This window comes from Cnephaeus nilssonii, assembly GCF_951640355.1.
Source record: "Cnephaeus nilssonii genome assembly, chromosome: 22".
Taxonomy (NCBI): Eukaryota; Metazoa; Chordata; class Mammalia; order Chiroptera; family Vespertilionidae; genus Cnephaeus; species Cnephaeus nilssonii.
Window position 1 is genome coordinate 9708212 of NC_137093.1, and position 22372 is coordinate 9730583.

Below are 22372 nucleotides of genomic sequence, written 5' to 3' on the forward strand. Positions count from 1 at the left end.
ATATGCAAAATTAACTAGGTAATAGGGGTTCAACAAGAAGTTGCCCAATCTGTTCCTTTTTCACTCGCCCTAAATCCTGGCCACCTTGATGACTCAAACATCCTAATTGATATTAGGCCTGCAGGTTTGCCCTTTCCCATCCATTCTCCACATAATAACCAGAGTAATCTAAAACAAAGATCTAGTCACTCCCTACCTTGAATGGATTGCTTTTAGGATGCAGTAAAAAAAAAAAAATTTTTTTATCAACCATCTTGTCTGGTTCCTGCTCACTGCACCAGCCATGCCTATCTCTACCACTCACCTCATTCTCTTTGACCCAGTCATGCTAAATAAGTCTCACTTCCCCTCCCAACTCTGGGCCTTTAAACAATCTGTTCCCACTCCCGAGAGGGTTCATTCCTGACCCCTCCTTCCCATGAACTCCAGTTTATGCCTCAGGTCTCAGACTAGAAGTCAAGTCCCCTGGGATAGGAAGCCTTCCATGATTCTCTCAGTCCAGGTTATATGGTCGCCAACACACCTTTCCTAGCTTAGAACCGAACACCCTCCAATATAAACTCTAAGATGTAGTATCATATGGGGGTTAAGTCATTGATCTCCAAAGCTCAGCCTGGGAGCCCATAGGTAAGTCACTTGACTCTGTGTGTCAGTTTCCTTCTCTGTAAAATGGATTAATCAAAATACTACCTACCCCATAGGTTAGGTTGCAAAGAATAAATGAGTTAATGTTTATGAAGTCCAGTAAGTTCTTATTTAATGTCCTAGGTAGGTTCTTGGAAACTGGGACTTTAAGGGAAATGACATAAACAAAACCAATTTAACCATAGGCTAATTGATAGAAAAAAAGAGTTAAGTTCCTACAACACAACTGCCTACTAGTTTTCTGTCTGTGGCACTAAGAGACATGAGTCAATGTCAGTGTATATGTGCCTTTGAATAAGTCATTTATTGTAATTGAGCCTTAGTTCTTTCATCTTCAATTCCTACCTCACAGGGATGTTTCATTAGGACTTAAAATGATTTAATGTCTGCTTTATAATTAATAAAGCATTGCACAAATTTAAGAGAATTTTATATGTGGCACAACCAGGTGCTTAATGTTTACTTTATAATTAACACAGTACATTGATTATATTTTGCCCAATTTAATGAATGTTAAACTTTGCAATACCACAACATAACACAAGAGGGAGGCCTTTCCGTTTTATTTCAACAAGTAGGTCATTTAACAAGTATTTTGGGGCTTTTACTACCTGAGTCTCTGAGGGTGTCAGAATTTTTGAGGGGTCAATAAAACAATTCTGCACTTCACTCATTCTTATACATTTTCTGGAATAGCAGTTTCTCGGAGTTGCTTTGCTCAGAATGTTAAAGCTGCTCACCTGCCTCTTGCATTTATTATTGTTCCAATAGCCACTTTCATCTGCCAAATATGCATTTTTTTTAATTTATTTATTATTTTTTAACAGAGAGAGAGGAAGGGGGGGGGAGAGAGAGAGAGACCGATTTTTGTTGTTCCACTTATTTATGCATTCATTGGTTGTCTCTATGTGCCCTGACCAGTCATATAACGGCAGAATTGGTATATCAGGACAACGCTCTAACCAACTGAGCCAGGGCCAAATTTATATTTATTCTTCCAAATCTTAAACAAAAACCACTGCAAAACATCCCCAAATTTCCCAGAAGAAAGAACTTATATCCATTTTCTGTTTTTCCATTGAACGTGTTTATTCATTTTAAATTCTAGCTTTCCTGAACCTCTGCCATTGGGCATAGTCTGATTAGGGGATATAAGCATTAAGCCAACTGTGGAGAAAATGTCCGTGGAAGGTTCCCAATTAGCCTTTCCTAGAAAAGATTTCAATTTACTTGGAGATCACATTCTTCATCCACCTATTCCTTCTAATATTGATAATGTAGTGCTCTCTAATGTCCTCGGTAAGGAAAATGTCGGTTCCCAGAAGTACTGTGAGAATTTTATTGGTCTATAACATAAAACAGAGACAAAAGGTTCTTCGCTTTCGCTTCTTAGGAAAAAACAGCTCTCTAGTATGAAGCTTTCAAAAGAAGAAAAACTACATTTCCCATGATGCCTCGGGCCCGGAAGGAAGTGATACTCGACCCCATCCGTGATGCTTATAGACCGGAAGCCAGGACCTTAGTTCTCTTTCCCATCTTGCAAGGTAAGAATGGCGGCGCTCCTCCGCAAGATTCGATTTCAGGACCCCAATCCTTCGCCATCCGAACCAGGAGGGTATCAAGTCGACACCTGCAAGGGTCATACATGTCTGGGGCCAACTGAGACGCCTCCCAGGCGCTTCATTTGTCTAGCTTGGGCTTGCAGTGGGACTCGAAGAGGGTGAGGTGGAATGCCGTAGAGGCTCCCGGTCTCCGGCTGCTCGCTACCCTCCTGGGCTGGGGAAATGGGGCCTTCCGGAGATCAGTAGCAGGCTAATGGGCCCGCAGGGACCAGGGCGATGGGCGCGCGCTATGGAATCCAGGGCCCGGCTGCCAAAAGACGCCGCCGAGCTTGTCTCAGCCACGTTGAGATTTGGAGATGAGGCCCAGTGCTACTTTCCCGTCTCCCCACGTTCGCGACCGGAAGTGTCTGTTTTTTTTTTTCAACGTGGCCAGAGTTGGGGCTAATTCTGCAAGATGCCTTCAAATCTTGAAGTGTATAGTAGTTTGAAAGAACACCCAAATTAACCGCTATGGGGTGGCTGCACATGTTTGGGGTTTGGAGGTATGCCTCTGTCTTGGGAGGGATGAAAAGGATGTTATCGCTACTTGGAGAGGGAGGGCTTGTCAGGGAACCCCCTTGTACTGTTAAGATATTGCCTTGTTATGGGATAATCGGTGAGTACCTTTAAAAAAAAATATTGCGTATTGGTAGATGGCGGGTGAAAAGAAAACTGAGAAGCCGGATACTAAAGAGAAGAAGCCTGATACTAAGGAGAAGAAGCCGGATACTAAGGAGAAGAAACCTGAAGCCAAGAAGAAGGCTGATGCCGGCGGCAAGGTTAAGGCGCCTAAGAAGGGGAAGCCCCACTGCAGCCGAAACCCCGTCCTCGTCAGAGGAATTGGCAGATATTCCCGGTCGGCTATGTATTCGCGAAAGGCCATGTACAAGAGGAAGTATTCGGCCCCTAAATCCAGGGTAAGGAAGGGGTGCGGGAAACCACTGACCATTAATTATATACATTGTGTCTTACTCTTAAATTTTTTTGTCTGCCTCTGACGCTTTGTTGCATTTGTGTTGTAATAGATTGAAAAGAAAAAGAAGGAGAAAGTTCTTGCTACTGTCACAAAACCAGTTGGTGGCGACAAGAATGGTGGTACCCGAGTGGTTAAACTCCGCAAAATGGTAAGCTTAAGAGGACACTGTAGTTGGATGTTTAGTTGAGGCTTGAAAACTGTCACTGTCTTGTTGTGTACTCAGGTTTTGGAATTTTATGTTTGCCAGAGACTGACTTATGGAGGAAAGTGGGTTCTGGGTTTGCAATGTGGCTGTTCGATATTAAGTAGAGTTACTTTTCTCTGCTTTTGTTTCTTAGCTTTTAATATAAAGAAAGGTTTGTTGTACAGGGTGTTTGTGAGAGTTAAATAATGGAGCCAAGGACACTCGCTGCCAAGATTATAGTTCATTGGTCCACAAGAGCAGTGCTTCTTTTGTTTTTGTTTAATATAGTTTTATTGATTTCAGAGAGGAAGGGAGAGAGAAACATCAATGATGAGAATCATTGATTGGCTGCCTCTTGCGCGTCTCACACTGGGGACTGAACATATGTGGGCAAGGCGTGGGGTCTTATTTTTATAATTGAACTGGCAGTACTGGTCTGAACTGTCTAGTTTTGTACAGTTTGATTTCCTTCATGGAAAAAATGGGAGGAATCATGTTAATGGGACAGATAGGAACACACTTAATTTGAATGGAAAACAAGCCATGCCTCCTTTAGAACATATAACATTCTGGAGAAGGATAGTCAGGGGCCTGAGAAAAGCTTGAGAAACACTGTTACACAGTGAATAATGAATGATAGGTTGTCATGTAATCTCTAAAGGGATGTAGCAAAGGTTTCATTGACTGTCAGCTCTGCTTAAGCTGATTAGCTTATTTAAATAATTTGGACCTATGGGTTCTCTCCAGCCTAGATATTATCCTACTGAAGATGTGCCTCGAAAGCTGTTGAGCCATGGCAAGAAACCCTTCAGTCAGCATGTGAGGAGATTGCGGGCCAGCATCACTCCTGGGACCATTCTGATCATCCTCACTGGGCGCCACAGAGGCAAGGTGAGCCTGAGGTGCTTGATCATAGTGTGTGCATTCTGGGTAGGACTCTTTCTTTAGCGCCCAGTAACTAGCATAAGATGTTTAGCCCAACATGTACAATAATATATTACTACTTCCTGCTGTTGGTAATGTAACTTGTTATAGTTGAATCAGATACCCCTGTACCCAAAATGTTTATGTATTTGTGTAGACATTTCCTTTACCAAATTTAGAAACCTGTGGTTTGGTTAATTCAGAACTCAGTTTCTAATTGTAGAAATGTCTACCATTTCTGTTTAATTTACAGAGGGTGGTTTTCCTGAAACAGCTGAGCAGTGGCTTGCTACTTGTGACTGGTAAGAAAACCCTTGGATTTTATATTCTCTGAAACTTGTCTTTTTTTTTTTTTTTTTTAATTGACTTCAGAGAGGAAGGGAGAGGGAGAGAGAAACATCAATGATTAGAGTGAATCATTGATCGACTGCCTCCTGCATGCCCCCCTACTGGTATCAAGCCCGCAACCCGGGCATGTGCCCTGACCGGGAATCGAACCATGACCTCCTGGTTCATGTAGGTCAGTGCTCAACCACTGTGTCACACCAGCTGGGCTGAAACTTCTCTTTTTAAATGCTTACAGTATACACTTTGCTTCCACCTATGTGAAAGTTTTAATGCTATGAGATGCTGAGCCCCATTTCATTGCCTTATATCAGTGGTCAGCAAACTCATTAGTCAACAGAGCCAAGTATCAACAGTACGATTGAAATTTCTTTTGAGAGCCGAAAACCAACTTCTGTGCATGGGCCACGAAGTTTCAATCGCACTGTACGTGCGCGCCCGCACTTGGTATTTTGTGGAAGAGCCACACTCACTGGGCCAAAGAGCCGCATGTGGTTCGCGAGCCGCAGTTTGCCGACCACTGCCTTAATATACATGAGTTCTAAGAAAGCAGATATTTCAGTGTTACATAACAACATTATCAAGTAACTGTCACCTAAAATGCAGAATGGTTGGCTACCAGCCCCAAGGAATGCATCCTACCCAAAATTTGTAATTGGTCTGCCATTTGGCAATAGAATGGAGTTACTAAATGGGCAAGGGAAAAATTGAGGCCACAGGGTTCAGGCTGAAACTGCAAGCCAAGGAGGTGGTGGAGGGACCTTATTTAACCTTGGGGCACAGCTGTGGCCTTGCAGCCGTTGACAGTGCAGAGGTGCAGGCGAACATGTGGGGAGAGGGCTCAATGCTGACCTGCACCAAGTGCAGGGTGGACTCTATGAATGTAGCCTGAGAGAGTGCAGCCATCCTCCACTTGTTTATCTTTAAGAAGCAGGCGCTGCTGGTCAGGGGCAATGCTCTCTGTCTTGGATTTAAACTTTGACCTTCTCAGTGGTGGCACTGGGCTCAACCTTGAGGGTGATGGTCTTGCCAGTCAGGGTCTTCACAAAGATCTGCTGCCTCGAAGAGAAAGAGTGAAAAAGTATTGATGCTGGCAGCAGAAAGAGCAGTCTGGAATTTCTTCAGATCCAGAGAAAATTTAGAAATTCAACTCCCCGATTTCACCTAATTCAAAGTCAGTTCTTAGAGCTTTGCTTCCCTGTTCCCTCATTCTACTGATTTCTCCCCCTTAGGACCTCTGTCCCTCAATCGAGTTCCTCTTCGTAGAACACACCAGAAATTTGTCATCGCCACCTCCACCAAAATTGATATCAGTGGTGTGAAAATCCCCAAACATCTCACTGATGCTTATTTCAAGAAGAAGAAGCTGCGCAAGCCCAAACACCAGGAGGGTGAGATCTTCGACACAGAGAAAGAGGTGAGCTGCTGGTTCTGTCTTTGCCTCTTATAGCCCTGCCTCCCCAGTTCAGGAGTGAAATAAACAAAAGGAAGAAAAATTAAAGTTGTAATTAATGAGGACTATCTGGGGAGTTATATTGTTCTAGATTCTGCAAAAAAAAAAACAGTTCTTAATAGCAGGTGGGAGCTCAATGCACAATCCTGAGCCAAAACTTACCAGCCCTCCAAGGAAAGCAATATCAAAATTGCTTTCTAAATATTCTTGGGATTTGAGTATTTGAAATGATTAATCCAGGAGTTGGTACTTACGCCCAACTCTTACATGCTTTTCTCTTTCTTTCTAGAAATACGAGATTACAGAACAGCGCAAGGTTGACCAGAAAGCTGTGGACTCTCAAATTCTGCCAAAAATCAAAGCTGTTCCTCAGCTCCAGGGCTACCTCCGCTCTCTGTTCGCTCTCACCAATGGGCTTTATCCTCACAAACTGGTGTTCTGAATTTCTTATAAGAACCCGATTAAATAACTGATATGTTTCCTGTGTCTTTTTTTTTTTTTTTAATTCTCGTATGCCTGGCTATGTGTTTGACTCAACCAAAGAGAATTGGAAGCACTTCCTTAGGGTCCAGCTTCTCAGCTTTTTCACCCAGCAGCTACCAATATAAAATAGCATTTCTCCAATCACTAAGCAAGTTAGTGCTAAAATGTACATGGATGAGAAATGTCTTTTAGGTCACAGACTTTCATCCCATTCAATGATTTACCATCCATTTCTCCCCCATCTAATTCTCAGCCTCACCCCTATAATCTATAATGATAAAAGCATAATATGCTAATTAGACCGGACGAAGCTGGGGCTGCAAGTGAAGCCCGGGTGCTGGCAGCCCGGGGAAGGAAGGCCTACTCTTGCACGATTTTCATGCATCGGGCCTCTAGTTGTTAATAATTTATTAACACAGCAAATGAATATTGTTATTTATCCTCCTTTTTAAAACCAATAGTATTTTGTATGACTAAAATACACACATTTTGATAATTCCATAAAAAGTGTCTTTAGTGCTACATAGTACAATAGTCCCCCACTTGTTCATGGGCAATGTGGTCCAAGACCTGGTGGATTCCTGAAACATGAATAGTGCTGAGTCCTGTGCATACTGTTATTTTCCTACATATACATACCTATGACAGTTGAATTGATAAATGGGAGACATCAATAATGGGACTACTATGTGTGAATGTGGTCTTAAAATATATTCACCTACTTCGTGCTGAGATGAAGTAGACATTGTGATAAAGTGTTAGGCTGTTGACTCAGGAGGATCGTCTGATTTGGTGACCCTGGATCACTAAGCCATGACACTCTACAGTTGGTCTTAGACTAGCTAGCCAGCTAGCATATGTAGCATGGATACACTGGACAAAGAGACAATTCATATCCCAAGCAGGACTGTTGAAAGATTTTATCACGTGACTCAGGATGGTGCACAACTTAAATTATTTCTGGAATTTTAATGTGTTTGGACTGGTTCATTGCAGGTTAACTGAAACCATGGAAAACAAAACCTTTGATAAGGACTACTGTCTGGCACTATTTTATGGATATTTGGGTTTCCATTTGCAATTATAAACAATGTAGTAAATGGCATTAAGTATGCATATGGAGAGCCAAGTAGGTAAGTGATTTTTTTTTTTTTTTTGCCAAGTTGAAGGCTTTATACATTTGAATTTCTATCAAAATGCCAAGGCTGTACCAGTTTATACTCATGTGCAAGAATGCCTCTTGAACAATGGGTCATCAGATGGGTTTTTGGCAATAGAGAAGTAAAAAATGGCTCTGAAGGGTTTTGGTTTTAAAGTTGACTTTTAAAAAAATATATATTTTATTGAAAGAAAAATACCACATGATCTCACTCATTTATGGATAATAAAGAACATTATAAACTGATGAACAAAAAGATAGAGACAGTAAAGCAACAAACAGACTTTCAAATTACAGGGGGAAAGTTAGGGAGAGGGGGGGGAGATAAGAAATCAAACGAAGGACTTGTATGCATGCATATAAGCATAAACAATGGACGCAAAACTCTGGGGGGTGAGGGCAAGTGTGGGTGTGGGGTGGGGGGGTAATGGTAAGATATGTACACATATAATACCTCAATAAAAAATTTTATATATATATATTTTTTTTAATTGATTTTTTACAGAGGAATTGAGAAGGATAGAGAGTTAGAAACATCGATGAGAGAGAAACATCGATCAGCTGCCTTCCGCACACCTCCCACAGGGGATGTGCCCACAACCAAGGTACGTGCCCTTGACCGGAATTGAACCTGGGACCCCTCAGTCCGCAGACCGATGCTCTATCCACTGAGCCAAACCGGTTTTGGCAAAGTTGACTTTCTTGATACATATTTACATTTGGTGAAATTCCTGATTTTTAGTGTGCAGCTTTGTGACATCTAGTTTGTAAGCACCACTATCACTAAAGATCCTGCATGCTCTTTTTTAAATAAAATTTTTCACCCACTCCTCTGATGCCATCAGCTTGTTCTCTATTGGTCCTTTTCTGGTTTAATTTGTTCGGGTTTGTTTCTTACATTCCACATATAAGTGAAATCTTATTTGAATGCTCTTTTAAAGTCAGCTCTCACTATAGGAAACCAGTAGTAGAATTTCTGTTCCTGTAGTTTTGCCTTTTCCAGAGCATCAGCATGCTAACATTTTTGAGATTTGTTCATGGTTCAGTAGGTCTTATTGCCAATCAGTATTCCATTGTATCAAAGTATTACTATTCTAAATTTCACCCAATGAAAGGCATTGGGTGAAAGATGAAACAGAGGGCCGGAGACCATGGGATACCCAGGATACAGGCTTTATTGGAGATCACGCTGCCGGCCACCTTCCAGAGGGAAAAGAGAAGGCTTGCCGGTGTGTAAGCGCCTTTTGAGGGGACGGGGCTTAGGGCACTCAGCACACGCTGATTGGTGGTTTCATACAAGGCACATGATTAGGCACCTAGGGACTTAGGAATCAGGGGCTTAGGGTATTTGGCAGGTGCTGATTGGTGGTTCAATGTACAGTCCAAATAAAGGTGTTCAGGAATGTCCGGCTGCAGGTGGAGTTTACGTCATACTCCGTCCATCAGTTGGGGGAAGGGGGATCTATCATTGGGTTTGTCTACAATTATTGGAGATTATGAATAAGGCCACTAAACAAGTGCATATAGGTTTTTGTGTGGACAGGTTTTCATTTCTCTTGGGTGATAATGAACGACCATCACAACGCTGTACATTACTTCCCCATGTTTGTCTTTAATATTCTAACCCAGGCGTCCTCAAACTACGGCCCGTGGGCCACATGCGAGTATTTTTTGCCGTTTTGTTTTTTTTACTTCAAAATAAGATATGTGCAGTGTGCATAGGAATTGGTTCATAGTTTTTTTTACACTATAGTCCAGCCCTCCAACGGTCTGAGGGACAGGGAACTGGCCCCCTGTTTAAAAAGTTTGAGGACCCCTGTAATCTAACCATTCCAATAGGTGTACAATGATAGTCTCTGCTGCATTTTTTTAAAATCCTCACCTGAGGTGTTTTTTCCCCCTAATTGATTTGAGAAGGAGAGAGAAACATCTATTGGTTGTCTCCTGTATATGCCCCAACTGGGGTTCAAACCAACAACCTAGATATGTGCCCTGACCGAAATTGAACCAGCGACCTCCTGGTATTTGGAATGACATTCAACGAACTGAACCACACAGGCCTTAGGTAAATTTCTAGAAGTTAAATGGTGGATCAGAAGGCATGGTCCTTCTATGACCTTTGCATATGTGTAGCCAAAGTGATTTACCAAAAGGGCCAATTTAAAGTGCCACCAGAATAGATGTGTTTGTCCCTGGGTTCAGACACAAAGGAACTGAGACCCCAACCTAGGCAGTCCAGGATTCAAGCACCCTGTCCATTGCATTTCATATAAATGCTTTCCTTTTGTTTACCAAATCCCCCCTCCCACCCTCATGTTTATATAGCTAACTCATGCACATCAATTACCGGCATTCAATGCGACATCCTCCGGGAACCTTCCCACTTTTCAGACCGGGTCCCTGGACTTCCCATCCTCTTTGGAATCACTTGCTTCACGTGACTTCCTATCCTAAGCTTCGTGAGGCAGGGAAGCTAAGTGTCAGACCTAACACTTAGCTTGTACAAAGTAGGCACAGTAAATGTCGAATGAATGAAAACAGTGTTTGCTTTTCCTCTGGCGCAAACTCGATGATCCTCTCTTTTGCCCACTCTTCTTTTGTGGGGCTTCTGACTCTTAATCTATTTTTGCAGCAGGGGAAGTGTTTGCAAATTAGCAAATTCCAATCGGAAATTCTGGTGCACCAAGGCCCTTTATGCTCACAAGGGGGTGCCAGAGAACTGGCGTCTTTCTGAGCTCCGTGGTGCTGATTTTCCTGTAGAGCTGCTCTTCATTTGTAAGGATTTCAGAGAGAAAGGGAGAAGGAGAGAGAGATCAGTTGCCTCCTGCAGACCCAGCACGGGGTTGAGCCCGAAACCTGGGTATGTGCCCTGACTGGGTATTGAACCTGGGAGCCACGCCAGCGGGGCGGGGGGGGGGGGGGGGGGGAGAGCTGTTCAAGCTGCTTTGTCCTTTAGGCTTTTCATCAATGTGGATGCTTGTCCCTTAGTTATGATCATTCAAAAGCTCTAAGGAGACATTCTCCCTCTTCATTTTCAAATATCTTGCCTCAGATTTCTTTTCCCTGTCGCCTCATAGACCTGCCCAAGAGCTGAAAGAATATTCCTTACAAACAAACAAAAAACAACCGACCGGATCACTTGGAAAAAAGATTTTGAGTAGGTGTGTGTGTGTTTCCTCTTTGTGACAGTGATTAGTGAGATGGAACTAATCATCTCCCCCACAGATTCTGTTAGTGTGTGTGCCTATTTAGCAAAGCTGTGTGTGTGTTCCTTGTGTTTGGAAAGACCTTAAAAATTAACATGGCTGCTTTGTTTAAAGCTATTTCAAGCTCTATTAGGCTTATCAAGGACTACTTATCTTTATGCCACACTCGAATTTTTCTGAGCCCGGTAAGGATTACAGACTCCTTTTAGACAGTCAGCTGGTGCAGAAGGGAGAGAGAGATTGCAAAATCCCAGAGGGTCTGGCTGGGGTAGCAAGGAGATGATCTGAATCAACAAGCTTGCTCTCTCTTGGGGAGGTGCCTCCCAGGGGAAACTGAGTCCCAACTCCTAAGAGCTTTCTCTTGCTTCCTCTTTGCTTCCAACTTAAGGTTGCTCAGCCAACACCTTCTCTTGCTCCTTTTCCCATTCTAACACCCCCCCCACACACACTTCTCAAATGGAAGCATGAAGTAATCATAAACCTTTCCTTTCTATGAATCTGTGAATGGATGTTTTCTATGGGCACAGTGTGTGATTCTGTGTGTGTGTGTGTGTGTGTGTGTGTGTGTGTGTGTTTGTCTTGACTAAATTTAGATTCTTTTCCTCCAGGCTCTCAGCATCCAGTTCTTTAGACCAGGGACTTTCTTTGTCCTACTGATCCGGTCTAGAAATTCCCAGTAAATGGTCTTTTTTCCAGAGGGGGTTCTATAAATATTAATTCATCAGCAGCCTCATCATGGTACAGTGGCAGCCATATGGCCCTATGACTAATAACTGTTGCTAAAATATTAAATAACTACTCATTATGCAATCTAAAGACTTTCAGTCCTGGATATGTGCTATTTTCACTCATTGTGGTGAAAGACAATAGTTCCTGGGCACCTTGACTCCTGATCTTGAAATCTAAACAAAAGCAGGAGCATTTTTCTCTGAGCTGCACACCATGATTATTTACATCCCCAAACCTGAGCATTTAAAAATGGTGATGGTTGCCATTTGGTTTGGAACTTGTGAGCAAAAGGAATGAAGGGGTATCTTTACAGCCCAAATAAGGAAGCTGGGATTGTAGAATGAGAGACCTGGGATCATCTCTGAGGTTGAATGTTTACTGGCTTTGAGACTTTGAACAAAGTATCTAACTGGGCCATGGTGTCCCAGCTGATAGTGGGGAGAATAATACTACTTCTCTCAGAGGGCTGTTACCAGGATTTGATGAAATGGCCATTCTTTCACATTTGCCTGTTTTGTTATTATTTTCATGGCAATATTTGTTCTGAACTGCTGAACTTATTGTCACTTTGACCATTAAAAATGTATCTTTATTGATGAAAGTATTACAGATGTCCCCTTTTTCTCCCATTGACCTCTTCCACCCCACTCCTTCCTCCTCCCCAGTACTGTTTTTTTTTTTTTTTTTTTTTTTTTAGAGAGAGAAACATTGATATGACAGGGAAACACACCAATTGGTTGCCTCCCGCATGCACCTGGATGACTGAGGATTAAACCCGAAACCTGGGTATGTGTCCTGACCAGAAATCATACCCGCCACTTTTTGGTGTACAGGAGGACGCTCCAATCACCTGAGCCACCCAGCCAGGGCAGCTTCTTTCAGAGAAGACTTTTCTGCCTTGCTCAACATGGTAACCCCACACCAACAACAATGTCTGTCAGTAATCAAATATTTGTTGAGTGAATAGGAGAATAGCCATCTCCCTGTGGAAGAGTTTCTGCATATGTTAGATTAGCTGTCCAGGTTTTTGAGAGCAGGGAGTCAATTTTTCATATATTATTTCAGATATTCAGATATATTGTATTTCCATTCTATATACCTCCCAGGATTTGACACCTACTAGTGACTTAACAAATGCTTGAGGAATAAAATAATGAAATTAGCAATAATTGTAAGGGATATGAGATTGTTGCAACAGTACAATGTATATGAATTATTTGTTTGGGAGGAGGCAGTGCCGGATGGAGCTAGCTAGGGGTTCAAGTCTCCATCCTGCCAATTCCTAAGCAGGTGCAAGTTACCTCCTAGTAATTCTGAGCCTCAGTTCCTTGTAAAATGGGGCCATTAATGAATACTCTGAAGGGTGTTATGATGGATAAATAAATTGATGTACCCTCACTCAGGTGCTCAATAGCTTTTATTTTTTAATTTTTTGCTTTTTTCAAAAGTAATGCATGCTCTAGGAAGAAAACTGGGAAACATTCCAAAGTAAAAACCACAAATTCCCCAGTCACCTGGAAATGCACTCCTGAGATTCACCCAAATGTTATCAGGCATGATACCTTCCCAGACTTTTATTCTACACCTATAGTCACACATGCATGTAAATTGAAAAATGCAATCAAACTATAAACACATTTAAACCTCAAAATTTCCTTTTTACTTTGGCCTGATTTTTTCCATTTAGCAATATATCATGACATTTATTTGTCAATATTCTTCATAAACATTATTCTGGATGGCTTCATAATATACTCTCTTATGGATATACCATTATTATAGTTAACCAATCCCATATTGTTGGACATTTAGATTGACTATAATTCCCCTCTGATAAACAATACTAAACTGTACCTTCTGTATTCATATCCATAACTATGGATTGAATTATTTCTTTTGGACAACTTCCTCAAAGTTGAATTGCTGAATCAAAGGGTATGCATCTTAATGTTCTTCAAGTTTATTTATTTACTAGTGACCCGGTGCACGGATTCGTGCACATTGAAAAGAAATTAATTAGAAGAAATATTTTAATATTGCTATTTGCCCTTTCTCTATAATAGAAGTGTCAATCAAATTCCTGATCAACAATGATAGAGCAAAACATACGTGTGCGATAGGCACCAGCGAGAGCTTTATATGTATCATGCATGTGGGAATCAACTTAGCCTTTTATATATGTAGAATAAACTTGCCTAATTAGACCTGCTTTCTGATTTAGCTAAACTTTTTCCAGCCCAGTGAAGCACCCCAACTTCTCTTTCAGGTAATTATCAGCAACACAGCAGTAAATATAAACACAAAACAGATTATTATTGTAGATCACACAAGGAGAACAAAGGGTAAAATATTTAACTGTAGCAGTCTTTGACTACATTCTGCGCAGTGAGAAAACCTGAAGTCATTTTCAAGTTCTACCATTTCTTCTTTTCAGTTGGGTCAAATTTCTAAACTTTCTAAATCTCCATTTTCCAGCTAATGAAAAGAAAATAGGAGTCTACCAAGTCTATCTACCTACTCCAGGACTTCTGTGAGGATCAAATGAGATGAGGCACATAAAAATGCTTCACAAACATTTGGTTAAAGTGTAAAATATTTGTACCTAGCTATAAAGCAAGTTGTGTTCCTGGGCTAAAGAAACTGCAAGGAGGCTAGTTGTGAGGGAGAGGAAGCTGGGCGTTGCTATGTGACATCATCACCTGGTGCCCACAGCCACCATTTCTGGGCTGGGCTGGGCTGTGGGCTGCATTTTACGCCATGGGGTCTTGGCAGCATTGGCTGCGATTTGGTGGGGTGTTGCTCCTGGGTGGCGGCGGGACCTGTGTCCCACTTGGGGGAAGCCGAGTGTTGGTTTGTTGGGGCCAGGTCAGTGGTGCCAGTCAGTGCGCATCATAGTGGCTCCTGTGTTGAGCGTCTGCCCCCTGGTGGTCAGTGCAAATCATAGCTACTGGACAGTCAGACAGACACTTACCATGTTAGCCTTTTATATATAAAGATTCTTTATTAAAAGTATTTTTTAGAGCTGTTTTAGGTTCACATTGAGAGGAAGGTACTGATATTTCCCGTGTACCTGCTGCCCCCACACATGCATAGTCTTCCTTATTATTAACATATGGCACCAGATGGTACATTTGTTACAATCAATGAACCTACATTGACACATCATCACCCAAAGTCCATTGTTTCCATTAGGTTTCACTCTTGCTGTTGTATATTCTATGGGTTTGGACAAATGTAAAATGACATGCCATCATGATATCTACAGTATATTTTCACTGCCCTAAAAATCCGCTGTATTCTATTTATTTATGACTCCCTCCCCCTAACCTCTGGCAACCAGAGATCCTTTTATTGTCTCCATAGTTTTGCCTTTTCCAGAAGGTCGTGTAGCTGGAATCATGTGATACGTAGCCTTTTCAGATGGGCTTCTTTCATCTAGTAATATGGATTTCAGGTCCCTCAGGGTCTCTCAGGGCTGGATAGCCATTTCGTTTTAGCACCAAGTAATATTCCATTGTCTGGATGCACTAGAGTTTATTTATCCATTCACCTACTGAAGGCCATCTTGGTTACTTCCAAGTTTTGGCAATTATGCATATAACTGCTATAGATATCCATGTGCAGGCTTTTTGTGGACACACATTTTTAAGTCCTTTGATACAAAGGAGCACTTTATTTTTTGTAAGCATCAAAACAATACAAAGATAACATTCTCATCTCAACGTAATGGTCTAGAATCCAGACCATTCCTACTCTGCTTGGCAACTCACATTAACAATTTGGTATGTATTCTCCCATACATTTTTCTCGACACATATAGTTTTTTTCATGTTTGTATAAAGATTGGATGGTGTGCGTATTTTTAAGGTTTATGTCAATCAGTGTTGAATGTTGATGAAATATAACAAATTGTTTGAACTTTCATTCAAGGAGGATTTATTATTGCCAGACAGTGGGCACCAAGCATTGTGACTGGTGTTTTATTTTCATTGAGTGTTTTTTCCCCCCAGTATAGTTTTATTGATTTCAGAGAGGAAGAGAGAGTTAGAAACATCGATGATGAGAGAGAATCACCAATCAGCTGCCTCCTGCACGCCTCCCAACTAGGGATCGAGATTGCAACCTGGGCACGTGCCCCTGGACTGGAATCCAACCCAGGACCCTTCAGTCCACAGGCCAACGCTGTACCCCCTGAGCCAAACCACTAGGGCTTTCATTGAGTTTTGAGTGTTAGACTGTTCAGTAAATATGAAGCACCTACTGTGCGGTTCTACCAAGGACTTATGAACAAGTTTGCAGCGCCTACTCTGCGCCATGATTTTTACATATATCACACTTAAACGTGAAAGCAGGGAGTGAACCTCAATGTTCTGTGGGGGCTCTAGTCTGAGCGAGGGGTGCACACCTGAGTTGGGAGAGAAGGCGGAAGCCTCTTCCCCAGGTGGACTGCAGACCCAGGGCGCCCCCAAATGGCTAGGGCAAGAAGGGGAGGGGAGGTCAGTCTGAGAGCAAGATGGATTGAAAGGCGACGTGTAGTGCCCCAGACCCCGGCTCCCGGGGCTGCGGGGCGGTGGGCGGGGCCAGCGGTGGGCCGGGCCCGTATTGTCCGCTCCGCGGGGCATGCCGGGAGCCCCGCCCCCAACATGGCGTCTCACTGACAGTTGGCTGCCGAGCGCCAGAGGCGGATCCTGCTTCTCAGGGCGAGGGCGGCGGCGGCGGCAGCGGCGGGACCCGGGTCTCCGGAGCCCGGGGCTGGGAGGATGGCGGCTCAGACCGCCTAGGGCGGAGCTGCACGGGCGAGACGGCGAGCGGGGCGTTGCAGGCGGGCGCGCCTGCTGCTGCCATGGACTGGTGAGCGCGGCGACTCCTGCTCGCGTCTCCCCGGGCCGGGCGGCTGCTCCTCTCCGTCAGCACCTCAGCCGGGGCCATGGGCTCGTCGGCGGCCGCGGCAGCTGCTGCGGCGGCGGCCGCGGACTCGGCGCAGTGGCTCTCGGTGAAGGAAGAGACCATCTTTCTGCACGACGGGCTCATCCGCGTCACCGACCTGGCCGAGCTGCCCAGTGAGATCCTCGGGGCCCCGGAGGCCGCCGACACCGACTTGGAGGTGAGCGCGGCTGCCCCCCTCCTCTCCGCCGTCCGAGGAGCCCGTCCGCCCGCACCCCCGGGGTCGGCTCTCACCTCAGCCCCGAGCCCCGGGGGCTGCCCGGGCAGGTGTGTGGGGGCGCGCGGCGGGCAGGTGGGAGAGCGCGGCCGCAGGGCTGCGGACCGTCCGCCTCCCTCCATCGCTCCTCGGATCCCAGGCCCGCCGGGGATTGCATTTGTGTATTCATTTTGACACCAGCATTTTATTAGGCTATCGCCCGGCACGGCCTTCCCGCCCTGGAGGAGCCACTGCCGCCTCCCCAGCCTCCTCTCCCCTCCCCCACGGACCCCAGGACTCACTTCACGGGCACACCCAGGCTGCTTCGCTTTGGGGACATTTTCATTTTAACGCTCTGCATCACCCCTCTTTCCTTACCCAGTTCTGTGTTGATTTTTATTTTTATTTTTTACCACGGTGGAGGTTAGTGGCGGCTGCCGGTCCGCGATGGGCAATCCAGCAACTGTGTGTCATGCCTCGGATTGACACGGGGCCTTTGTCAGGGAAGCGGGCGGTGTGGACCGCGAGGGGATGCTGCTGCGGCCCTCCGTGCGCTCTCCGCCCAGGGTCACGGGCGCTTTAGGCCGCGAGGCCTTTTTTGTGAGCGCGGGGGTCGCCGCAAAGCCCCGGCGTAGGAGCCGTGGCAGGTGCAAAGGCAAATCTCAGCAATTGTGCCCCTGCTTTGGGGGCAGAAGGAAACCAAGTATGCTTGGGTGATGGGAACTTTCCATCGACCTCCCTTGGCTTCGCCTTACCCAGAGGTGGGAATGCGGGCCGAATCGCTTCTTCGAGGCCACCGATGCGGACACTGTTCCCCCTTCACTTGGTGGGATAACATTCTGACGTGTAGGTAGCACGGGGTGTCATGAAATTCTTACTGACAGCAACGAAGGCTCTCCGGGGTAGGGCGCAGACAGGAGGGCCTGCCTCCCAACGGAATGGGAGGAATCTTTTGTGTTTTTCGGGTTTGCATGCACTTTGGCTTTGGGCACAAGGAACATTTATAGAAATGGATTAAAACCCATTACTGCCCCTTTCTGGAAACGGCAGCGATCGGATCGCGTTGGCTGAGACCTTTCTTTGGAACGTGCCTGAGATGCGAAAACGGTCCACTGTATTTTTCTGTCTGGATTTGAGGTTGAGGTTGCAGCATTCTCATTGTGAACTCTTAATTGATTTATTTTACAGTCTGGCCACCAAAACAGAGGAAGATACGAGTTGCTAGGGAATTCCTAACATTGAATCATAGTTTTATTTGTGTCTCATTTGGGCTTGCTCTATAAAAAGTAAGGTGTGTCTGAGTGTCTTATCTGCTTGAAAACTCAGGTAATATGCTGTGATGGTGGAATCTTTTAATTTAATTGGTTCTATTGTTCGAGATATGGGAAGTGGATGCTCTTTGTTCCTTAGAGACCAATCTAACTTTACAGGTCCAAAAAATGTATATATGCAATTTATTTTTTTAGGGTTAAAAAGAGTAGTAGTTAAAAATACTTCAATTGTTAAGTTGGTTTTCCTAAGATGTTTACTGTATAAATGTGTTGAATGAATTTGTCAGCTGTTTCTACAGAAGAATGATTTTAAAAAGAAAGAACATCTCTGGCCTGATAGATTAAAAAAGAAAAAACACCTTAAAAAATTTATGGTTTGACCTCTCAGAAACCAATATGTGTAAGGGTGATAAACATTTATGACTGGCAGTTGTAAAGAACTTTTTTCATTTCTTTACATGTTATATAGGCTACATAGTATCAGTAGAAGTGGGTAGCTAAGAATGTTTTTGTAGCTATTAGATTTGTATTTGTGTGGGTGTGTTCATATTTAATTATTTAATTATGATGATATGGATTAAGTGTATCCTTTGTGTCTGGCCTCATCTTACTAAATTCTCAAAAGGATCCTAGTAGCTATATGTTGTTACTCATTATAACAATTGTAAATATTGCACCCATTGTACAGAAAAGGCAAGAAAAGTGAAGAGTAGGTATGTAACTTGCTCAAGATCACACACAGAGAAGAGCATCTGGACATTAACCTCAGGTCTGTTGGTCTCAAACACATCTGCTTCTGATCATAATATTCTACTACCTTCATGCATGTATGATAATCATATTTGTAACTATTTAAAATTTCACAATTGGCTGAAGATAGGGTAGTAAACAGATACCGTAATTTCCTTTCTAGTAACATTCTTTTTTAAATTTTATTTTTCAATTACAGTTTGCATTCAATATTTCTATTAGTTTTAGGTGTGCAGTATAGTGATTAGATAATCATGCTTTTTACAAAGTGTTCTCCCCAATATTTCAAGTAACCACCTGGCACCTTACTTATTACAATATTACTGACTATATCCCCTGTGCTATAATTTACATCCCTGTGACTATTATTTAAAACAAATATATTTTTTATTGATTTTAGAAAGGGAGGGAGAGGGAGAGAGATAGAAACATCAATGATGAGAATCATTGATCGCTGCCTCCTGCACGCCCCCTACTGGAGATTGAGCCTCAAATATGGGCATGTGCCCTGACTGGAATCGAATTCAGGACCCTCCAGTCCGCAGTCCAATGCTTTATCCATTGAGCCAAACCGCCTAGGGCCATTGGTTGATTCTTGTATGTGCCTTGATGGGGGAATGAACTCACAACCGATGCTCTAACCAACAGCTACTCAGCCAGGGGCAATGGCCAAATTTTCACCGGGGTTTTAGAGTTATATAGAATCCTTCAGTTAACAATTTTGGGAGGTGAGACTCAAACTAAGCCAACTAATATATGGTTGTCAACCTCAATGTATAAGACTGCACTAGCAAGCATTTGTGATTTTGCTTCCCAGCAACTGTCATCAGCCTTTCTCAAATAAATTCTTCTTCTTCTTTTTTTTTTTGTTAATCCTCACCCGAGGATATTTTTCCATGGATTTTTAGAGAGAGTGGAAGGGAGAGGGAGAGACACAAAGAGAGAAACATTGATGTGAGAGAGATAGATTGATTGGTTGCCTTCCACATGCACCCTGACCGGGGATTGAGCCTGCAACCTACATACGTGCCCTTGACTGGAATCAAACCTGGGACCCTTCAGTCCACAGGCCCAATGCTCTGTCCACTGAGCCAAAGTGGTTAGGGTTTAAGTGAATTCTTACAAAAATTTAAAAATAGAAAAGACTGCACTAGCTGAAATACAGTTGCAGAATTTTAGAGCAAGAAGATGCTTAGCAATAATTTCTTTCATTTTAGAGAGAAGTTATCTGAGATTAGGAGAGATTATGACTTGGTCCCTGTAGTGTAGCTAGTTAAAGAAGAGCAAAGGATTAGACCCTTGCTTTCCTGCCTTTGAATTCCAGTGTTCTTTTCACTCTGTAAGTGCTGCTCAAAGTTAAATGTCAATAGGAAAAAAGAACCCATCCTGAGAAGTAGATCAGCATTAACTTAGCATTTTAATTTAAGCAAAAGATGAGCATTTGAATTAAGAATTTTTCCTCAGTAAATTATCAAGGAAGGTGTTTTGTTTTATATATATATATATGTGTATACACACACACACATATGTGTGAATATATATTTACATTATATATATATATATATATATATATATATATATATATATATATATTTCAGGGAGAGAGGGAGAGAGAGAGACAGAAGCATCAGTGATGAGAGAGAATCACTGATCAGCTGTGGGGATCAAACCCGCAACCCAGGCATGTGCCCCTGACCAGAATCAAACCACTGGCCGATGCTCTATCCATTGAGCCAAACTGGCCAGAGCTAAAGGAAGGTATTTTGTTTTTGTTTTTTAAATCAAATAGTGTTTAATCAACAATTTATTCAATGAGTATTTGTGGAATTCAGGAGTGAGATAGGCCCTCTCTCCGGAGTGTTAGGGGTATAGCAGGGGATAAAAAAATTCTTAGTCCTAGCTGGTTTGGCTCAGTGGATATAGCATTGGCCTGCAGACCAAAGAGTCCTGGGTTCGATTCCAGTCAAGGGCACATATCTAGGTTGCAGGCTCTTCCCTGGCCCTGGTTGGGGTGTGCAGGAGGCAATTAATCTATGTGTTTCTCTGACATAGTCTTTCCCTCTCTCGTCCACTCTCCCTAAAAATCAATGGGAAAATATCCTCTGGTGAGGATTAACACACACACACACACACACACACACACACACACACACACACAAATGCTTTTATTTTAGTGGGAGGACATAGACAATAACAAATAATCAAATATACAATATACATATACTCTACATAAATGTCAAATGATAAGTGCGGTGGAGAAAAGTACAGCTGTTTTACAGTGAGTGTGGGTAGAAAAGGAAAGCCCAGGATGGCATTTGAGCAGAGACCTGAAGGAAGTGAGAGCGTGCCATATGGCTACTAGGGAAAGCTCCTTCCAGACAGGACAGCAAGCCAAGTCCCTGAGAGGGAAGCATCCTTAGCTTGGAGCTCTGAGTCCAGAAAGGATAGTGATAGGAGATGGGGGTATGGGTGATGCAGATCAGGTAGGGCCTTGTAGATAAGGACTTGGGCTTACTTTGTGTGAATTAAGAGTGAGGTTTTTTCTTGGCCTTAAAAATAGTTATCTGTATTTAATTTTACATTGCTGGCAAAAGCAAAAGCATGTAGGAAATTATTTTTAAGTGTTGAAATAAATATACATTTAAGAGAAATAAAAAAACAACAGTAGCCCTAACCGGTTTGGCTCAATGGATAGAACGTCAGCCTGCGAACTCAAGGGTCCCAGGTTCAGTTCTGGTCAGGGGCATGTACCTTGGTTGCGGGCACATCCCCGGGAGGTGGTGTGCAGGAGGCAGCTGATTGATGTTTCTCTCTCATCGATGTTTCTAACTCTCTCTCCCTCTCCCTTCCTCTGTGTAAAAAATCAATAAAATATATATTTAAAAAAATAAGAGTAGCTCAAAAATGCCCACTCAAATATTGAATTTTGCATTATATTTTATAGAACATTAGTCTTTTTTTAAATGAAGAATTTATAAGGGAAAAGCAACACAATAGCTCATTTGTGAAAGTTTCTGCTTTCTATCGCATTTTTCTTTACAAATTCCAGGTGGGGACAGGCATCATACATATGGATGTTGACAGAGATACTAATTGACTTGCTCAATGTGGCCAAGGTATTCTTTACCCCGTAGTAAAAATTAGATTAATTTTGAACCCAGGCATTTTGGTTAGTGTTTCTCATTTTTCATTGTGTGTGTTTATAAGTACACCTTCCCCTGCCTCCGCCACACATACCATTAAAGGACTTGAACATGAATGTTCACGGTAGCTTTATTTCTGTTTGCCCAAAACTGTTCACCAAAAGGTGAGTGGATAAAGAAGTGTGGTATATCCGTATGGTACCACTCAGCAATAAAAAGAAATGAACTGTTGATAGTCACAACATAGATTTATGCTGAGTGCAAGAACCCAGTCAAACACTGTAAGATTTCATGTATATGGAAATAATAGGAAATGCAAACTAATCGATAGTGACAGAAAGCCGATCAGTGTTGACTGGAGAT

General features: G+C 43.0%; 2 protein-coding genes across 6 annotated transcripts in view; both read left to right on the forward strand.

The window, feature by feature from the left end:
- Positions 1 to 2899: 2899 nt before the first annotated feature.
- Positions 2900 to 6607, forward strand: RPL6 (ribosomal protein L6; the record flags this gene model as incomplete). The annotated part of the gene is made up of 6 exons (XM_079763304.1): positions 2900 to 3163; positions 3272 to 3370; positions 4154 to 4297; positions 4584 to 4632; positions 5908 to 6092; positions 6418 to 6607. The coding sequence occupies 6 exons, from the start codon at positions 2900 to 2902 to the stop codon at positions 6568 to 6570; spliced, it is 894 nt and encodes a 297-aa protein (XP_079619430.1). The 3' UTR covers positions 6571 to 6607.
- Positions 6608 to 16399: 9792 nt separating this feature from the next.
- HECTD4 (HECT domain E3 ubiquitin protein ligase 4) overlaps positions 16400 to 22372 on the forward strand; it is a 153112-nt gene continuing 147139 nt past the window's right edge. For 3 of the 5 annotated variants that reach the window (XM_079762555.1, XM_079762557.1, XM_079762558.1), the window contains exon 1: positions 16401 to 16809. In XM_079762555.1, coding sequence (XP_079618681.1) covers positions 16633 to 16809 — 177 coding nt within the window. In that variant the 5' untranslated portion in view covers positions 16401 to 16632. Of the gene's footprint in view, positions 16810 to 22372 lie in introns of all 5 variants that reach the window. The other 2 variants (XM_079762554.1, XM_079762556.1) reach the window with 1 other exon arrangement.